The following is a 20,049-nucleotide window of genomic DNA, read 5'->3' on the forward strand; positions in this document are numbered from 1 at the left end:
GATAGGTTAAGTGTTTAGCCCAGATTATTTTCCATGGACTCTAAGTGTAGCTTGCATGTACCTAGGTATGTGCACACTGTGTTACCCTTTTAAAAAGTGAGCTCTTTGAGGACAGGGACTAGAGTCAGGAAGCCCCACATTCAAAACTTCCACTCAACAATTACCAGCTGGGAAAGTAATCTATCATATCTGAGACTGTTTTATTGTCTCTGAAAGGGAGACAATAATAAAATCTACATGGAAAAGTTTTGATGAGGATGAGATGAAATAACATATGGAAAGTGTTTTGCAACCCTATGTTTATTTGTAAAATTTATAATTTTTAAAAAATAAATTATTTGCATTGTTGCTATTTATTCTTGTTGTGAATAATAATAATAATAATAATAACAATAATGTATAAGTAACATTTAGCACAATTTCTGCCACATGGGCAGTTGCAGGAATATGGAGGTTATGAGAAACTCCAAGGTGAGGAAACTCCTTATTCCATTTTAGATTAGCACTTCTGCAACTTAGCAGCTTTGAGAGCTGTCTAGTTCACTGAGTGCCCAACAGAGACAAGAGACTTGTTCTAACTTACACAATTGTGACTTTTCAAACATTTCTTGTATTTGTTCATGAGCACTTTTCAATGTTAGAGTGGAGATTTGAATCCAGTTCTTCCTAACTCCAAGATCACTTCTCTCCCCACTCTGCCATATTGTATAAGACCTAGCACATTAAAAACACTTAATTCATGTTTGTGGCATGACTGGAGCAGAAATAGAATTTATCCCATATTTCCAGTCCTTCACAGCTCCTGACTCTTTTTCTCCATAAGTGATTATCTGGCCACATGACTTTGCATCCTGCCCTTCATTTTGGGATTGAATTTTTGAATCTTAACACAGTAAGTTCACTTCAATTAAATTTAGTCTTAAGAGGCAATGAGACTGATTAGATCCAGAACTGATCTTAGAGTTAAAGAAACCCAGGTCCTAGTCCCTTCTCTGACATTTAAGACCAGGTAACCTTGGGCTTTTCTCAGAGCTACAGCCAGTTAGTTCCTTAACTCAAAACTGTAGAATATTTACAAGTCTCCATTGGTGGAGGGGCTGTTCCCATGGAGAGCTGATAATGGATGTTCAGCACTGGGACAGGGGTCTTGGTCTTCTAGGGAAGGTCCAGAGAACCACTTGAGTCTTTTGAAACATTTCCTGTACTTGACCACGAGACCTAAAAGTCTTTTCAATCATCTCATCATTTGCATTTTTAGTAGTAGAGAAAATAAAGGCCGTCCTTACTTGATATCCATATCATACATTGATTATCTTTGTGGGAGTTGGGGAGCTCATTACTTAGTGAAATCTTAGACACGAGTCATTCTGAAGCTTTGCTTAGAGATTTCCTTGGAAATTTCCAGGTGAGGCATGAGTCAAGAGATAACCTGATCCTGTGAAATAAACCTTCTCCTCTAAGATTACCACTAGTTCATGAATCCAAAATTCTGAATTAGTCCAGGACCTTGGATGTCATGCATAATTTTGCAGAAAGATGTGTAAACATGTTTTTTTCTCTCTTTCTTTTAATAAAATGAGAACACCTTGAGGGGAAGGATGATTTCATTTTAATCTTTCTAGAATTTAGCATAATATTGAATCTAATAAGTCCTTAAAAATACCTGTTGATTGATCTCAATATTTAAATTAAATCATTTAATGTGTGACTTGAGATCTGTTTAATTTGTTAAATGTATACAATAAATTTATTTAACATTTATAATATTAATATAATTAATACAATATTTATAAATATATTATTTATACAATAAATTATCTGTGTAGCAACCAAATAACAAAATATTATTTTTTGAGGATCATTAAAGAAGATATTTGAGATACCTATCAAGGAGATTCCTTTGATGAAAAAGTTTGTGCTCTGACTGCAAAATATATTCCTATTCAAAGGATATTATTCAAGATTGTTGTGACCAGAAAATTGAAATTTCTGAAGCTGCTAAGAGTAATGAGTTTTTGATGGCATTGCTTCTGGTTACTGAATGTGCATTACACCTTCTCTTGGCATTAATAGAAAAAAAAATCAAATGCATAGAAAATGGACTATGGACTGGTTTGAAAGAGCATTCGATTTGGAGTCAGGAGACCAATTACTTAAGGTATATGTGATCTTGGATAAGTGATGGAAAACCTTTGGCTCTCCATTTCCTTCTATTTCTAGATTTCCCTGAGCCAAAGATCTTTTAGAAACATGCTTCAATGTTGAGTGATTGAACTTGATCACATTGGGAGGTTTGAAAAGATCAGTGAATTAAGATAAATGGCAAAGTGTTATGCTAGTTGATTTCAAGCATTTAGAAAGTTGTCATATAAAAGAAGGATAAGATCCAACATTTTGTATTCCTTATCTCAGCACATGGTTCTTACAATAGAATGTAAGTTCCTTGAGAGTAAGTCAAGTCAAGGTAATAATTAAATTATTGAGCACCTATTATGTGTTGGGCATTGTGCTAAGGGCTGGGAAGACAAAGAAAGACAGAACTGTAGTATCTACTCTCAACTTGATGGAGGGGAACTATGCGAATAGATATGTACAAATGAAATAAGTACAGATTAAATTGGAGATGATCTCAGAGGAAAAGCATTAAGAGGGATGAAGAAAGGACTCTTGTAGAAGATGGGATTTTATTTGAGTCATAAAGGAAGCCAGGAAAACCAGGAGGTAAAGATGGAGAGGCTGGGCATTGCAGGCATAGGAGGCAGTAAAAATGCTCCAACTTGGGAAGAGTTTGTGTGAGATACAAGGAAACCCATGTAACTGGATTACAGAGCACATGAAGGGATGTGAGATGACTGTAAATATGTGTGAGCGGGCAGACTATGAAGGGATTTAAACACTAGCATATTTTAAATTTTAATCTAGAAGTCATAGGTTGCCATTGGATTGTATTGAAATGGGGTGAGAGTATGGAAGTGTGACATGATCAAATCTGTTCACGTTTTAGGAATTTTACTTTGATAGCTGAATGGAGGAAGGACTAAAATGGGGAGCAATGAGATACTGAGAATCCAGCAGAAGACTATAAAAATGGTCCAGGGTCAAGGTGAGGAGGTTTGCACCTGTCTAGTGACAGTATCAAAGGAAAGAAGAAAGTGTATTTGATAGATGGTGCAAAAGTAGAAATGACAGCATTTGGCAATGCAATGGCTATGGGGACTGAAAGATTGGGGAGTCCATAATGACATCTAGATTGTGAGCCTGAGTGACTGGGAGGATGTGATGCCCTGGACAGTAATGGAAAGAAAAGGGGAAGTTTTTTGGGGAAAATATTGACTTTGGTTTTGGACATGTTGAGTTGAAGATGTTTATGGGACATCCAAAAGTATGTCTATTTTGAGATATTTAATAGGCAGCTGGAAATGCAATTGGAGATTAGTAGGGATGTGAGGGCTGAATAAATAGATCTGGGAACCATCAGCATAGAAAAGGAATTTAAATCCCTGGGAGCTATAAGATGACCAAGTGAAATAGCAGAGCGGAAAAAGAGATGTAGGCTCAGGATAGAGTCAACTGGGATGCCCAGAAATCATAAACATGCCCTGGATAAAGATTTAGCAAATGATGTGAAAAGGAGTTAGCACCCATGTAGGAGAAAAGCCAGGAGAGAGTAGTATCACTAAAACTAGAGAGAAGAAGATATTCAGGAGAAATGGATGATCAACAAAGTCAAGGGCTATAGAGAGATCCAGAAAGGAAGAAGATTCATTGGAACGATCACAAGCAGCTCATTTTGGAGACTTTGGAGACTTTGGAGAGAACAGTGTTGGTTGACTAATGACAGCAGAAGACTTTAGAAAGTTAAGAAGAAAATGAAAGGACAGGAAACTGGGACCTTCATTCTTTGCAAGGATTTTAGCCATGAAAGACTGGAAAGATAAAGGCTGGTTAACAAGGTGGGTCACAAGCCACCTGATTGAAGTCTCTTCTCACTTCAATCACACTTCACACAGCTACCAAAATTATTTTCTCCAAGCATAGTTCTGACCATGTCACCTTCCCTTTCTCCCTACTCCTGAACTCAAAAAACTTCAAGGGCTCCCAATTTCCTCTATAATCAAATAGAAAAATATCCTCTTTGTCATTTTAGATTCTTCACAATGGCCTCTTCCTACTTCTGTAGCCTACTTCTACATGACTCCCATCCACACTATTTTTGGCTCAGCCCCGTAAGCCTTCTTGCTATTCCTCACACACAAAGCTCCATCTGTCATCTCATCTCCCTTCTACTGGCTCATGTCTGGAATTTTTTCTCTCCTCACTTAAATCTCGTTGACTCAGCTCAAGTACCACCTACTCATTCCCCCTCCAAGGTTACCACATTGGATCTGATTATGTTACATATATATATATATCTTTGTACATATTGTTAACTCTATTAGAATGTAAGCTTCTTGGGGATAGGGACTGATTTCCTTATCTTCATATTCCCAGAGCTTGACGTAGTATCTAGCACATGATAGGTAGGAGCATTAATACATGTTTGTTGATTGATTCATTGATTACCATTGAGCCCAATCAATCTGAGTTTGCTTGGAGAACAAGTCCTTGATTGTTTTAAAGGAAAACCTTCCTTTGTACAAATAGTACAACAACATAATATCCACATGCAGAATCCTGTTTTCTATAAAATGAAACATCAAGCAATAACATTGAATGAAGTGATTATCAGAGATCGGACCTACTTATTTGTTGATGTTATCTGGAGCTCTTCCTGAGAACTGACAATATTTAGAACTTGTGGCTAACCCTTTACATTTCTCCAGTGCTCATTCAGAGGTTATATTTTTGATCCTCAACATTTACCTTAGGCAGCTCTTCAATTTGATTGGCATCTAGATAAAGTTCCTCTAGGGTCCTCTCAAAGTTAAAGACCTCCTTTGGCACCTGCTGCAGGCCGCAGTGAGAGTAATCCAACACTGCGACGATTTCTTCTTCGCCTCGGAAACATCGGCACGGCACCAGGCGGCCGATGATCTTCCGTTTGGTTGTCATCTCCAGGCACTGCACTAGAGAAAGAGAAAAAAAGGTTGTTTCATTCTCTGCTCTGGGGGAAAAAAGACCCAATTCTGCTAGTTAAAATGGGGAATAATAACTTTTTATTTTGGAACAGAAATTGAACATATTCTTCCCTTGGCACAAAGGACATTTGTACATATTCAGACTGATTCCTGGCCCAATCTTCAACTCTCCAAAGCAGAATTGCACATCCCTCCCTCCCACTGCCTTGGAGGAGGACCACAAGGAAAACAAAACCTCTGATTCCTCTGCCTCTCTAGTTGAGGAAATAGAGAGATTCTTCCATTTGGGTAAAGGGCTTCCCTTCTTATCTGGCTCATGCCATACTGAATCCTGACCCCAAGGATTGGAGAACTATGATGGTCCTTTTTTTGTATCAGAAACTACAGATCATACTGCACTGATTTGCAATAGTGATTTCTTTTTTACAATGTAATTTTATCCTGCACCAGAATTAGCCTTATGAACTACATCTGAGGGGCTTTTTCTTTGTTAGCCAATGTATTCAATTACAACAATTTTGTACTCTCTCTCTCTCTCTCTCTCTCTCTCTCTCTCTCTCTCTCTCTCTCTCTCTGTCTCTCTCTCTGTCTCTCTGTCTCTCTCTCTGTCTCTCTGTCTCTCTGTCTCTCTCTCTGTCTCTCTCTGTTTTTCTCTCTCTCTCTCTCTCTCTCTCTCTCTCTCTCTCTGTCTCTTTCTTTCTCTTTTATATTGCACAAATAAAATCACACTCATGGGCAATTAAGCATAACATGTCTAAAACATGTTTTACATAGAGCATAACTCCCAACTTTAATAGATAACAAAAGGATTTGGGAAAACTTCATCATCAAACCACCTTAAATGATTATAAGTGATTATAAACCTGGGCTTAAGGTTGAAGGTAACAATGTAAATATTTTTAAAACCCCCACAAAACTATACATCTTTGGTTTTAGTCATGGCATTGTACTAGCAATGACCTTAAGAATGTCTCCTTGATCTTAGTTTCTTTGCCTGTAAAAGTAAGAGAATTTCTTTTAAAAATGAGTTTTAGGGGCAGCTAAGTGGGGCAGTGGAAAGAGCACCAGCCCTGAAGTCAGGGGGACCTGAGTTCAAATCTGACCTCAGACACTTAACACTTTTTATCTATGTGACTCTGGGCAAGTCACTTAACCCCAATTGCCTCAGCAAAAAATAAATAAATAAATAAATAAATAAAAATGAGTTTTATAGAATTTTTTAAACAGATATTGTATCTATTTTCTTGATCAGAAGTTTTTAACCTTCTTTTATTCATGGATCCCTTTGCATAGTGAACCCAAGGGTCCTTTCTCAGAGTAAAGATTTATTTTCTATTTTTGCAATGGAAGGAAATGATATATTTCATCTACATGTTAGTAAAAATAAAGTTCAGACCTACAGGCACCTTTCCTGACACCTCAAAACAACTTGGATACTCTAATTTCAACCTGTCAAAAACATTTTTTTTCCTTTTTAAATACTAGCTTTTTAATTTTCAAAATATATGCAAAGATAGTTTTCAACATTCACCTTTGCAAAACCTTCTGTTCCAAATTTTTCTCCCTCTCTGACTCACCCCCTCCCCTAAACACCAAGTAATCCAATATAGGTTAAACATGTGCAATTCTTCTATACATATTTCCATATTTATTTTGCTGCACAAAAAAATCAGATCAAAAAGGAAAAAATGAGAAAGAAAAAAATCAAGCAAACAACAACAAAAAGGTGAAAATGCTATGTAGTGATCCACATTTAGTCCCCATAGATCTCTCTCTGGATGCAGGTTCAAGTCCCAAATCTGATTTATATGGGCTTTGTTACCCCAAGTCACTGAACTTTTCAGTGTCTAGAAGATTATCTATTATTGCAAATTTCAAAAATGCTGTTAGTTCTGTTGGCAGAGGGACTTGTTCTTATCAGGGAGTTTCTGCTCCCCCGCCTATCCTTGGATCACAGATTGAGGATCAGAGCCCACATAATTCAAACTTATTCTAGCAAAGAAGCTGGTGGTCTATGAAGAAACTGCCCCTACGTTGCACAGGGAGGAGCCCCAGAGACAGCTCATTTTCCTGACTCAGGGAATTTCTTCCATGTGGAAAACCATTACCAAAGCAAGTCTGGATCCATTTTTTTCCATGGTCTTAATGGATTGTGGGTTCCCTGAGAATTACGGAGACAAGGCCGTTACATGTTAGTGGCAAGATTTGAATCCAATTTCCATTATGAGAACAGTCACCTGTGATATCCACTTTGCTCAGCTGCCTCTCCATTCATTCTATAGACTAAATCTTGAGATAGAGAGCTTACTGGACCTGCTTAAGAGTTCCCAACAATTTGGGGAAGTTCTGGGGTTCTAAGTCTCTGGGTCTCCTCTTCCCCAATGCCTGAGTTTTCCAGCAGATGATGATGTGTTGCTTCATGACCACAAAAAGGCTTTGAATAAATGGCTGGATATTAACCTTTCCATTACACACTAGTCTTTGAGCATGGGGGTTTGTGTAGAGTACAGGGTGTGGGTAGAATGTCAGAATAAACTGGTGGGGAGTTGTCATCATTTCTCTTTGAGAGAGCTGAAGAGAGCTCAATTGCAAGATGAGTCTTCAAGGGCTGAGTGAGGGGTGGAAGTACAAAGAGGCAGGCATAGATAGGGCTCCCAGCCTGGCACTCTAAAAGGTCTGTAGGTACCTCTGCAATGTACCATAGTTAGGATTCAGGCTTTTCTACCACGTGGTCAGAGATCAGAAGGTCTCAAAACACAGAAACAAAGTATTAAAGGAGCTATCCACCCATTCTAACCCAGGCCCCTAAAAGAAATCCCTCTAGTAATTATACCAAATAATCCAGACGAAGAACAGATGGAGAATGAATGAACATTGAACCAGACTCTTTTTTTGGTGTTTGTATATATTCATTTCTTTAATTTCTTGTATCACATCATAATGAATTTGGAAATACGCTTTACACATTGAACATATATAATCTATACCTAGCCAATATATACCATAGAAAGAGGTAGAAGGGAAAGAAAATTTGGAACTCAAAAAAAAAATGTTGATAATCGTTTTTATATGTAAGTGGTAAAATCAAATATTAAAAATTATTAAAAAGTAGTAATTATGACAAATTTGTATAAGATTTGTACCATACTTTATATATTTATTTCATTAAATTCCCACAATGAGTTGGTGCTATTCTCTCCCCAAATTATGGAAGAGCTAATTGAGGATTGAAAAAGTTAATTAATTTAAGGTCATACACTGCAAGTAGCTGTCCAGCTTGGAATCTTCCTGATTCTAAGTCTAGCACTCTCTTCCTGTACAACGTGACCTCTCCAATATACTGGTAATGGGCTCTGCAATGAGGGAGAGCCCATTAGGAAATTTTCCTTGACTGTATCTGCTCTTTGTATCTTCAGGGCTTAGAATAGTTCTCTATTGCTGTCCCAACTTTTTATGTTGTTATCCTTTTGTATGTTGTCATCTCCTAGTACAGTTATCACTTTTGTATGTTGTCATCTAGTATAGTTATTCCTTCCACTTTTGACTTTCCCCATCGCAGTTTTAGAATATAGGATATTAATAGGAATTTAGGAAGTTAATTAATAAGAAATTAAATGGGAATTTTGGGGAGTTTTGCAGAAGCAACAGATGATATGCAAAGGTCAGCAGATGATACAAAAATATTGTAGAAACTGAGAAATGCATAACATACATGTGTTGCATTGTATAATATCAACTTATTTTATTTTCTAATAGCAAAATCATTTAGAATTTTTCTCCAGTATGAAGGGAGGGCCAAAAGATTTTATATGGATTTTCTAGATCTCAGGGATGCCTTCAGAAGGGACAACTGCACTTAATGGATGGTTATTGAAGGACTGGCTATTTCATGTGCTTGGGATTCTCTTGCTCCTCATCTCCACCTCTAGGCTTTCCATGCTTTGTTCATCTTGGTCCCACTATCAGTAAGAAGCCCTTCCTTCCTGTCTCAGACCCTTGCTCAAATCCCATTTCCTCTTCTTTCAGATCAAATGGTAATACATTTATTTAATATCCTTCCCCATAATAAATAAGAGGTAGAAAATGAGAAATATTGTTGCTATTAATATGCATTAACATTGTAAACATGTTTGTATTTGGACCCTTGGGCTATTTAGAACAAATGGTGCAACTGTGTAAATCAACTCAGTAACAGGATCCCCAAAGATAAACTCTTCCCAATTGGCTCCCTCCTTCCTAAAGAGAGACAAATGGAAAATCCTAAATAGAGATGAGTAATCATTTTGCATTGAGTGAGGAGACAAAAGAAGTCAGGTGTCATTTCCTCAGTTGATCCAACCTCAGCAGACCTTGGGAGAGGATTCCATTTCCATGATGGTGACCAGGAGTCAGTAAGAAAGAGTTAAGTTGGGTTTTAATTATTCTCTGTAAGAACACGGATTGAAGAGGAAATACAGTGTGTCAACATCAGTCTCAAGTCAACATCAGACTTAAGACAGCTTGAGTTCTAATCCAGCTTCTACCTTACACTACTTTGGGGTCCCCCAGCATATACAGAAAGGTCCCATAGCTGTACATTAGATTAGAAAACCACATATTAATATCATCTATACTTTATTGTATTTTTATCAAATTTTGTCAAATATTCTCCAATTATATTTTAATCTGGTTCAGCCAGTGTAGCCTCTGGCCATTCCCCCATGCCTAAATCAGTGCCAAGAGATCAAAGAGACTTGTCTAGAGTCAAGCAATCAAAACGTGCCAGAGGCAGGATGTGAGAGGTAAAGTTTTCTATCTATTACTCTATCCTGCTTCTCTGGGAGATATGCTTTCAAAATATTTTCATTAAAATGGGTATGTAAAGAGAACAACTTCATCTCTGTTAGGTAGACATCATTTATCCACTCCTCCTAGCGGTTGGTAATTGTTAATTCAGAAGATTTAGGATTAAGTAACAGAATGCTGCAATAAAGAGACTCAGAAGTCCTGGATTTAAAACTTGGCTTTGTTTCTTGCTACCTGTATGACCTTACACAAGTCAGTTGTCTCCTCGGCATCTTCACCTGTGAAATGAGGGAGTCTTGAGATCAAGCTGATCACATCTCAGTCCCTTCACAGAAAGCCTCTCAGCCAAACCTTATAATCTCTCATTCTTTGTTGGTTTCTCATCTTAAGAGCCCCGTGTTCTTTCCAAGATTCGATAGAGCCTCCACTCCAATGGGCTTCGAGGCATGCTATTAGAGCTATCTTTTCAAGCTGGCATTTGCAACATGGAGCAAGCTGCTCTGATGGAATTTCAAGCTGTTTAATGCTGATATTTCTATCATAACTCTGGATAATTCCTGCTTTTTTTCTATTTTTATTGATATTGTAATCAATGTGAACCATGTTTGTATTTGGACCCTGGGGCTATTCAGAACAAATGGTGCAACTGTGTAAATCAACTCAATAACAGGATCCCCAAAGATAAACTCTTCCCAATTGGCTTCCTCCCTCCTTTGTCTCCCTTCCTCGACTATAGTTGCTTTAGGTGTGAGAAGCAGGCAGTTACCTTGGTAGCAGGCAGATTCTCAGAGGCTCACAAAATACATAACAACCTGCTTTCCTATACTCACAGGATAAAGGAAAAGAAAATCCACTTGAATAGAAAAAAAATGAGATCTAGAAATTCTACAGAAAATTGCCAGTTTGAGGAACGAGAATTTACTCCCAAATCTGCTATCTTCAGCATTCTTAGAGAGGAGCTGCCCATTTTCATTTACAAAAGGACAGAAACTTTATCTCATTGGGCATGAACAACTTCCCTAAAACTTTATATCATATCAGCCAAGAAATTCAATGTCATTAAATAATTGGGGATACGCAGCATTATAGACAGATGGGTAATGCAGTGGATAGAGCTCAGAGCTTGGAATAAGGAAGAACTCAGTCCAAATCCTACCTTAACTAATAATTTAGCTAACTGAATTAACATTTGTCTTAATGAGTGTATGACTAGGTAAGTTCTTGAATATTAATGAGACATGTGACCGGGATGGGGGGCAGCTAAATGGTGCCATAGTGCACAGAGCACTGGGCTTAGGATCGAGAAAATTCATCTTCATGAATTCAAATCTGACTTCGGACACTTACTAGATGTGTGACTAGCTGTGCAAGTCACTTAATCTTGCTTGACTCAGTTTCCTCATTGGTAAGATGAGCTGGAGAAGGAAAAGGCAAAGCACTGTGGTATCTCTGCCAAAAAAAAAAAAAAACCTCTATGGGGTCATGAAAAATCAGATATGACTGAAAAAATGAAATGACACATGTGATTAGGTAAGTCCTTGATATTCTATTTTTTTCTAGGTTTTCTTGACATTGCTGTGTCCTGGTTCTACTTCAATTTATCTGACCACTGCTAGATTTTCCTCATATAACTGTGGGTGTCCTCTGGGCTCTGTCCTAATCCATCTTCTGCATATTATTGTACTTGATGATCTCATCAGCTATCATTCAGCTATCATCTCTGTACTGATGATTATCAGATCTACTCATTCAGACCTAACTTTCTTGCTGACCTCCAATTTTATATTCCTACTGCCTGTTGGGCATGATGAACTGGTTTTCCATAGACATCTTAAACTTGAATTTTCCAAAATGGAACTCCTCATCTCTTTCCCCAAACACTTTCCTAACTTTCCTAATACTCTCAAGGGACATCATCCTCTCCATCAGTCGAGCTCAAAATCGAGATGTTATCCTTGACTTATCCCTCCCTCCCTCTCTCAACCCCCATATCCAATCTGTTGCCAAAGCCTATTGATTTTATCTTTTTAACATCTCTCTAATAAGTCCCCCCCTTCTCTGGCATGGCCATTACCCTAGCACAGGCTCTCATCACTTCATATCTAAGACTATTTAAATAGCCTCTGGTAGGTCCATCTGCTTCAAATCTCTCCCCGTTCCAGGGCATCCTCTACTCTGCTGCCAGAGATTTTCTCAAAGCTCAGGTCCAATCTCAGCATCCCTCCTACTCAATACACAGCTAGCATTTATAAAGGGCTTTAACTTTTGCAAAGCTCTTTACAAACATAATCTCATTTTAGCATCCTGACAACCCTGGGAAATAAGTGCCTTATTATCTCCATTTTACAAAAAGTAGAAATGGAGGGAGACAAAGTTTAAATGACTTGTCTAGGTTCATATAGTTATAGGCATCTGAGGACAGATTTGAACTCAGGCCAAATGAAATGCACTCTCCAACACTGTGTTACCTCCAGTGACTTCCTATCATCTCTAGAATCAAGTAAAAAAAAAATTCTGCTTGGTTTTTAGAATCTACTTCTGACCCTCTATTTTTCTAGTTGTCTTAAACCTTATTGCCCTTCATGCTCTACCCCTACCCCCACATAATCTGCACTTCAGAGAACAGCTCCTGGCTGTTCCTCCATCCACAACAGTCCATCTTTTGGCTCATAGCTGTCCTCCATCCATGATCTTCATGACTCTTGGCTCCCAGCACTTTCATTGCTATCCCTCAGACCTGGAATTCTCTTCTTCCTCATCTTTGCCTCCCAACTTCCCTGGTCTATTTCACGTTCCTGATTATCTCCACAAAGCCATTTCAAACACTCTTAATGCTCGATCTTTCCCTGTTGGTCAGAATTATCCTGCCTCGAGCTTGTTTATACACCATTTACGTGTTGCTACTCCCAGGGGACTCTGAGCACTGTGAGAGCAAGGATTGACTTTGCCTTTTTTTTGTATCCTCAGCACTTAGCACAGTGCCTGGAATATAGTGAACACTTAATAAATTAATTAATTTAATTAAATTAAATGATTAAATGTGAATTAACTTTTCTCAGTCCCACTTCCTGTAGAAAGATTAGCCATTCCCATTAATCACTAGCTGGGGGGAGGCAAGCCGGCTTAACTAGATCAGAACTCTGGGGAGAGACAAGCAAATCAGACCAAGACCACCACCTTAATTTCATCTCTTTTCACTCCTAGTAGGGTCCTTCTATGAGCTTGAACTCCTAAACCTTGGCAATAGTGAAACCTTGGGCTGCCAGCCGACATCCTCAGCCATCATCCTGGCAAGCCTGACTTGTGGCAAACTGCAGGAACTTCAAGCACTGCTTAGCTGAGGGCTTTTCATATAGCAAGTACTTAAATACTTCATTCATTCATATGCCTATGAATGGGAACTTATGTGTATGTAATGTCACATGTGCTATCAGACTTGCTCTTTTTGTTGGTCAATTTAGCTGAATTCTTGTCCTTTCAAACAAAGAAAGGTTCAATGGGGAGGGGGCTTAGTGGATAATAGTTATAATATAAAAATGGAGTGAAGTTTTTAAATAGAATTCTAAAGTCGATATCTATAAAAATGAAATGTGAGTGGTCTCAGAATCTGATGCTATTAAATTGAATTGGGGGAGAAGTCAACGAAAGCCTAGACGAAGATAAAGAAGGAAAAGAAGTATTTAAAGACAGACAAAAATGTGAGGCTTTACCACACATTTTGACATCCAATTTAATATTTTATTAGACAAGAAAGCCTCACAGTATAAAGGAAAGTCCTTTGGAGGCACAGCTGCAAGATCTGGCCTTCTTATCCCAAACAGAGGCAAATGATTTTAAATTTTAAGTTCAAGACTGCACTTTCTTTCTGATTAAATTTCACATTGTTAAGTTTCCTTTTTGATGGGATTTCTGGATCAGTGATACTCACAGCTCTGGGCAGGATTGTTAGAATGACAATATTTTGACAGCGTAGCTTGGATTTGGTGAGATATTTAAGAAGCCCATTGTGTTGGATGCTTTATTACCCAAACCACATCTGATCAGATGGAAATCAAATGTGGCTTGGGTGACAATCAGCATCCTGGAAGGGTTGAGAACTGAATAGGACATTTGAGGTCATTCTTTAGGACGGAAGCCGACCCGATCATTAGCCCATCGGTCTAAGACAGGAAAGGCTTAGAGGCGATTTAGTCCAAATTTCTCTTTGATAGATAACGAACTGCAGAGAGGTATCACCCAAGATCACATGGGTAGTAAATGGCATAGTTAGGATTCAAATTCAAAATCTGTGACTCCAAGTTTAATCTTCTTTCTTTTATTGTATTCTGCTTCTATTTTCCTTTTTATATATAAGGAAACCCAGACTTAGTGAGTTGAGTGATTTGTTCAAGATCACACAATTTCTTAATGGAAGAGTTGAAAATTGGAACCAAGTCAAAGCCCATTGATTTTTCCACAGTCTTTTTTCATCTTTATTCCAATAAAGAAGATTGCTAAGCGCTAGTTGACCAATAGTCCCCAAAGAGCATTGCATAATGGATTGCTCTCAACCTAGATAAAGGTCTTTAGTGAGCTGACAGCATTAAAGAATTGTAGGACCTCAGAGGTAGAAGCGGACTGAGTGGACATCCAGTCTAGCACACTCCTTAAAAAACAAAATCCCGAATCTAATGTCTAGTGGCCAGACTTTGTTGGAAGACTTCCTGCAGTGAGAGGGAATGTACTGCCTGACAAAGGTCCATCCAGCTTTTCAGTAGCTCTAAGGGTTAAGAAGCTTCTTCATACAAAGCTTCTCCAGATTTTGCAACTTCCATCTATTGCTTCTCATTTCACCTTCTCAGGAAAAGAAGAAAAAAAAAAAACAGAAGTCCTCTTCTTCATGCGGGTTTCTGAAGTACTTGGGGAGAGCTATTCTGCAGCCAGCCCCCAGTTTTCTTGTCTTCAAGCTTCTTATCGCTGGCTCTCCATCATGATTGACACAAGACTCCGTCCTTGGCTCGGTATCTCTCCACATCTTTGACAACGTCCTGAAAACACAGGGAGGAGGTTGGCAACGATCTGTGGATGAAGCAGTTGGCGTTGACAGCAGTCAGGCTGGATGATGAAGTCGGGATTAAAAGGCCTTGACAGGAGGTGGGAAGGACCAGGGAGGCAAAGAGAGGCCATTCACCGCAAGTCATACCACACTTGGGGTACACCTGGAGGTTCTGAGAGCCCCAAGGGGCCCCTCACAGGCGCTGAATGAGAACTGAAAGACACACGCTGGGCCCCGACAATTAAAAAGTCCCTGGATCTAACCCAATGCTGTGTTCGTTTCAAGTCAAAGGCTTGGCCTTCCTATCTGATCATAAAAAATACATGTAAGAAATCAAAGAGTGTATTTGCAATAAATTACTAATGAGTTTTCAAGTATGAAAAAAAAATAGGGGTTTATTTGAACTCAAACTCATTGGCTGCCCCATAGGGATTTTCACATTTTGGGCTCATTTTCTCTCCCTTAGAAATTCCCCTCTTTACACACTTAAGGGAGAAAAGGTGCTTAGTAAGATGTTCTATCATCCTCAAGTCATATAAAAGAATTGAGTACTGGCTTCAGTTCAACAACCATTAATAAATGGGTACGAGGGGCACGATAGTGGGGTACAAACCCCAAGTGGGGATATTTCCCCAAGGACAAAGTCCTATTCATCAAGGTACTTACAATATAATGGGGAGATCAGTACACACACACACACACACACACACACACACACACACAGAGCATAGTACAGAATAGGCTCGGGGAGACTCAGAGGGAAGGACTGGTAGAGAGTGGGGATGGAAGACAGAAGGCAGCATTTGTTGCTGGAGCTTTTTTTCTCCTAGTAAGAATCAAAGATGAATTAAAAACAAAATGGGACTATTGTAATGCTTTTTAATGGACAAAGGATGTGGAGAAGGAGCTTGGCTGCTTTTTCTTTTTAAGAAATAATCTTAGAGAACATTTGCTCTTCCATTTAGTTTGAATGTTATTTTTAGAATTTGGAGGAGAATGGATACATCTTAAATAATGTACATTAGATTGTATTTGGATTTTTGTATGTTGTAAGACAGCTTAGCAGAGGTTGTTTGTCCCTTGTTCTCGAAGAAGACCAGGACATCAGGGAAGTGGAACTGGGTTTAAGTGAGGGAGGTCTGGGCAGGGTCACCTGCCTCACTTTCCCCTCCAGAGCCATCTGGATATCATGGCCAGATGTAGATCAGGACGACTGGAGATGACCCTGGATGCAATGGGAAACTTTGGCCTTTTCAAGCTCAGGTCTTCAACAGGTCCCAGTTTGACTCAGGTGACATCCAATCAGTGATTAATCTCCTCTTTCCCCTAGTCCAAAACAATCTAAATGAATGAATGAATCTGGGAGGGGAAGAACCTTAAGGTTTGTGACCAAAGCAGAACTGACTGCTATTTATATTCAATCTGAGTCAATCAGGACCCAAACAATGATCAAATGGAGCTTGGCCTAGGACTTGTTTGTGGCCAATAAGAATCAGATTGGTTTTGGTTTAAGGATTTGTCTTTAAGAAAGAAATCTTGCCAGTAAACCCCAAGATATTTTCAGACGTACAAAAGAAAAGGAAAAAATACTTTTGTGAACATCTGTAGGTAAGGGTATGGTACCTTATGTGGTACCAGATGGAAGGAAGGAAGAAAGGAAAGAGGGAGAGAGAAAGGAAAATAGGAAAAAAGGAAAGTAGGAAGGAAGGAGGGAGGGAATGAAGGAAGGAAGGAAGGGAGGGAGAGAGGGAGGGAGGGAGAAAAGAAGGAAGGAAGGAAATAAGGAAGGGAGAGAAGAAGGGAGAGAAGGAAGGAAGGAAAGTTGGAAGGAATGAAGGAAAGAAGGAAGGAGGGAAGGAAGGAGGGAGGAAGGGAGAGGGAGGGAGGGAAGAAGAGAAGAAGGGAAAAAGGGAGGAAGAAAGGAAAAAGGGAGGAAGGAAGAAAGAAGAAAGGGAAGGAGGGAGGGAGGGAAGAAAGAACTAGATGGAGGCAGGAGATTACATGTTGAGTCTGGGGAGCAGTAAGCAGGCCACTTGGGCCAGAATGTAGAATAGGTGAAGAGAAAATACCATGACGTAAAACTAGAGATGGACCAAAGTGAAGTATTTGCATTGGATACTAGAAGCAATAGGGAGCCAGTGAAGATTTCTGAGGAGGGGAGAAAGACCCATGTCCTAGGATTTGTCATTTTTATGACCTTGATTTCATTCTATCAATTTTAGGACTTTTGACCAATATCTCTCTTCTTCATCCACTTATTTTATTCCTTTATTTGCATTTTTTGCCTTTCCTATTCTTCCCGAAGGCTAAAGATAATCGGAATGATTTTCCTTGATTAGCTTCATCATATTTATGTACTTTTTTTTCCTTCTGAGAAAATTAGATAGTGCAAAGTTGTCCACTAGGAAACCTTCTTAACTGAGGTGTTAAGGGACAGAGACAGAGAGACAGAGAAACAGAGAGAGACAGAGAAAGACAGATCTAGAGACAGACAGACAGACAGAAAGAGATACAGAGAGATAGAAAAACATAAAAAGAGAAAAGAGAGAGACAGAAAGACAGAGACAGAGAGACAGACAGAGATATAAAGAGATAGAAAAACAGAAAGAGAAACAGAGAGAGATAGAAAGACAGAGATAGTGAGAGATAGAGAAACAGAAGGAAAACTGCCAACTATCCTGCTGGACCATGCTTCTCAAGGACAGGGATTTTTTTTTAAATTTTGGTCTTCATATCCCCTGCCTCAAGGAACATATCTAGCACATAGTAGGTGTTTAATAAATGCTTGGTTGGTTAATTGAAAGAGCTAGTATTCCCATTGCTCAAATCAGACTTTTTTTAGTCCAGAAACAAGTTCTTATGTACTTGAAGGCAGTTTCTAAATTGTTTCCCTCGTGATCTACATAATGATTCTACAATGATTTTGCCTTTTTTTTTTTTTTTTTTTTTTTTTTTAGTGGTTGTTCTAAAACCTGAATAAGCAGAACAGGAATACAGAAAGCTTGCAGCGATACTGTCAGGATACTCATTTGAGTTATTTAATTTTTTTTCTCATTTTGCAATCAACCCACCTCTATTTAATGAATAACTGAATAATGCTAATTTCTTGGAACTCCACTTGGAAGATAATTAAGTCTCATAGGAATTATGAGCAGAAGTTAGGGGAAAAAAAGCATTTTCTCTCTCCTTCTTCTCCTCTAGGAGTTATCCCAAACCAATTTCCAACGACAGCTGGATGTGAAGGAGATGTTAGACTAGAGCCAGAGCCTCTGTTTTAATACCTGCAACATCTGGGATAAAGTGAAGGCCTTTGAAATAGACAGGGTAGCTTTAAAAACAGAAACAACCCCAAACTCCTGCCTTTATGTGGCTCAATGGGTCTAGAACGGTCATGATTTTGTTGGTTATTCATTCTCTCTGGAATGACTATATTTAACTTCATGCAGATGTGGTATTAACGGTACAGATCGGTGGCCATCCCCCTCCCCTCTAGCCTGAAGAATGGAAACCCCTGCAGGCTAGGGGCTGTTCCTCATTTTGTTACACATTCCCAGCATCCACCACAGCTCCTTGCACACACTGATAATCCACTGAAAACAACAATAACAGTTTGCATTTTTATGATGCTCTGAGGTTTGCAAAGTGCTTTACAAGTATCATCTCACTGGATCCTCTGTGAGTTCAGTGCTATTCCCATTTTAGAGATTGTAAAGTACGGGCTAGCTCCCTGGAAGGCTTCAGGGTCAATCAGAGTCAGGGCAAATCAAAGTACTTAGTCTTTAGGGGGAGAAGTGGAGGCAGGCAAGCTGCCATGCGGCTTGCCAAAGATGTATCCTGGATTCTAGGGTCCAGAGTCTCCAGCCTCTCTCCTCCTCCTCCTGCCGCCAAGTGACTCTCCTTTCTCTCCCTCCACCCTCCAATCCTTGCCTACCATTAGCTTACTACCAAACATTCAGCAAGCACCAATGGTGAGGAGAGCCACCGTCCAAATATATGCTAATAGAGCCATTGTCTCACATCCAATAGGGAGCCTTAAGTGCTGTCTTGGCTGATCCAGGGTTTCAGTCCTCTACAAGAAATGAGGAAACTGAGGCTGAAAGATGCCGAAGGACTCAGCTAGGGTCACAGTGCTAGCAAGTTTCTGAGTGGGATTTGAATTCTGCTCTCGCTGACCTGAAGCTCAGTCCTGTCACCTGCTGTGCTGTTTGTCCGGTGGAATTGATTTTAATTTATAAGTGATGTCAAAGCCAAAGCTCCCGATGTTTATTTCTCTGGAGGAAGGCCGTTTCTGATCACCGTGTGGATTTAATGTTTCCCTTTGTTTTTCCTTCTTCAGTGTAATGGCGAAAGTGAGCTCCCTGTCCACAGCAGTTACCTGTGGTTGGGCTGGTGCCATTTATGCATCTCAAAGCTCACGGGGCAATCCAAGGTTCATGGGGCACCGGGTGGGGACGTGATCACAAGCGGATCTAGTCAGTGCCAGGAATCAATCCATCGCGGTTTTCAGCAGGGCCCATTTCATCTGCTCCCAGCGTGGGAAAGCGGGGAGAGTGCTGCTCCCCTGAAATCGGGGGCCCTGGCTTTCCTCTGACACTGACTGGGCCCTGATGGGGGAAAGTCTTGAAGACTGCAAGCTGCCAAGAAAGCGCCCACGTGCCTCGAGAGGGAAAATTGGCGCCACCAAAGAAATAAGTGAGCTGTTCCTTCAATGGCCTCTTCAGCTCTTGTGTCAGGCCTGGGGCCGGCTGGGAGCTAATGAGGGCTCGGAGGGAAGATGTGGGCCCTTGCCCTGCAGAGCAGCAACATCCCCAGCCCCGTCAGCCCACTGGCTCTAGAACCCTGGCAGCCCCAGCCCCGTCAGCCCACCGGCTCTGGAACCCCGGGACCCCGGGGCCTTCCCATGCAGCTTCTCCACTTGCTGGGGGCTGAGCTTCCTGTTCTGGGGGGTCTTGGGAGGGCAAACCTGCTGAGTCTCCTCTCTGCCCCTCCAGCAGTAAGCCGAGGGCTTGGCTGGAAAGAGCACTCAATAAATGCTTATTTTTCTGACTGCTGACATGACTTAATTGATACTTCTGCAGTAAATGCCACCATTGGGATGCCAACCAGGAAGGTGAGGTTCAGAGAGATTAAGTAACTTTGCCAAAGGTCCCA

General features: G+C 39.9%; 1 protein-coding gene across 9 annotated transcripts in view; it reads right to left on the bottom strand.

Moving 5' to 3' along the window:
* The window catches only part of LRRC7 (leucine rich repeat containing 7), a 519,216-nt gene that overhangs the window by 287,867 nt on the left and 211,300 nt on the right, over nucleotides 1–20,049 (bottom strand). For all 9 annotated transcript variants that reach the window (XM_051999446.1, XM_051999443.1, XM_051999441.1 and 6 more), the window contains exon 3: nucleotides 4,864–5,066. In XM_051999446.1, coding sequence (XP_051855406.1) covers nucleotides 4,864–5,066 — 203 coding nt within the window. The remainder of the gene's footprint in view (nucleotides 1–4,863; nucleotides 5,067–20,049) is intronic.

Source organism: Antechinus flavipes, chromosome 4 (assembly GCF_016432865.1).
Source record: "Antechinus flavipes isolate AdamAnt ecotype Samford, QLD, Australia chromosome 4, AdamAnt_v2, whole genome shotgun sequence".
Taxonomy (NCBI): Eukaryota; Metazoa; Chordata; class Mammalia; order Dasyuromorphia; family Dasyuridae; genus Antechinus; species Antechinus flavipes.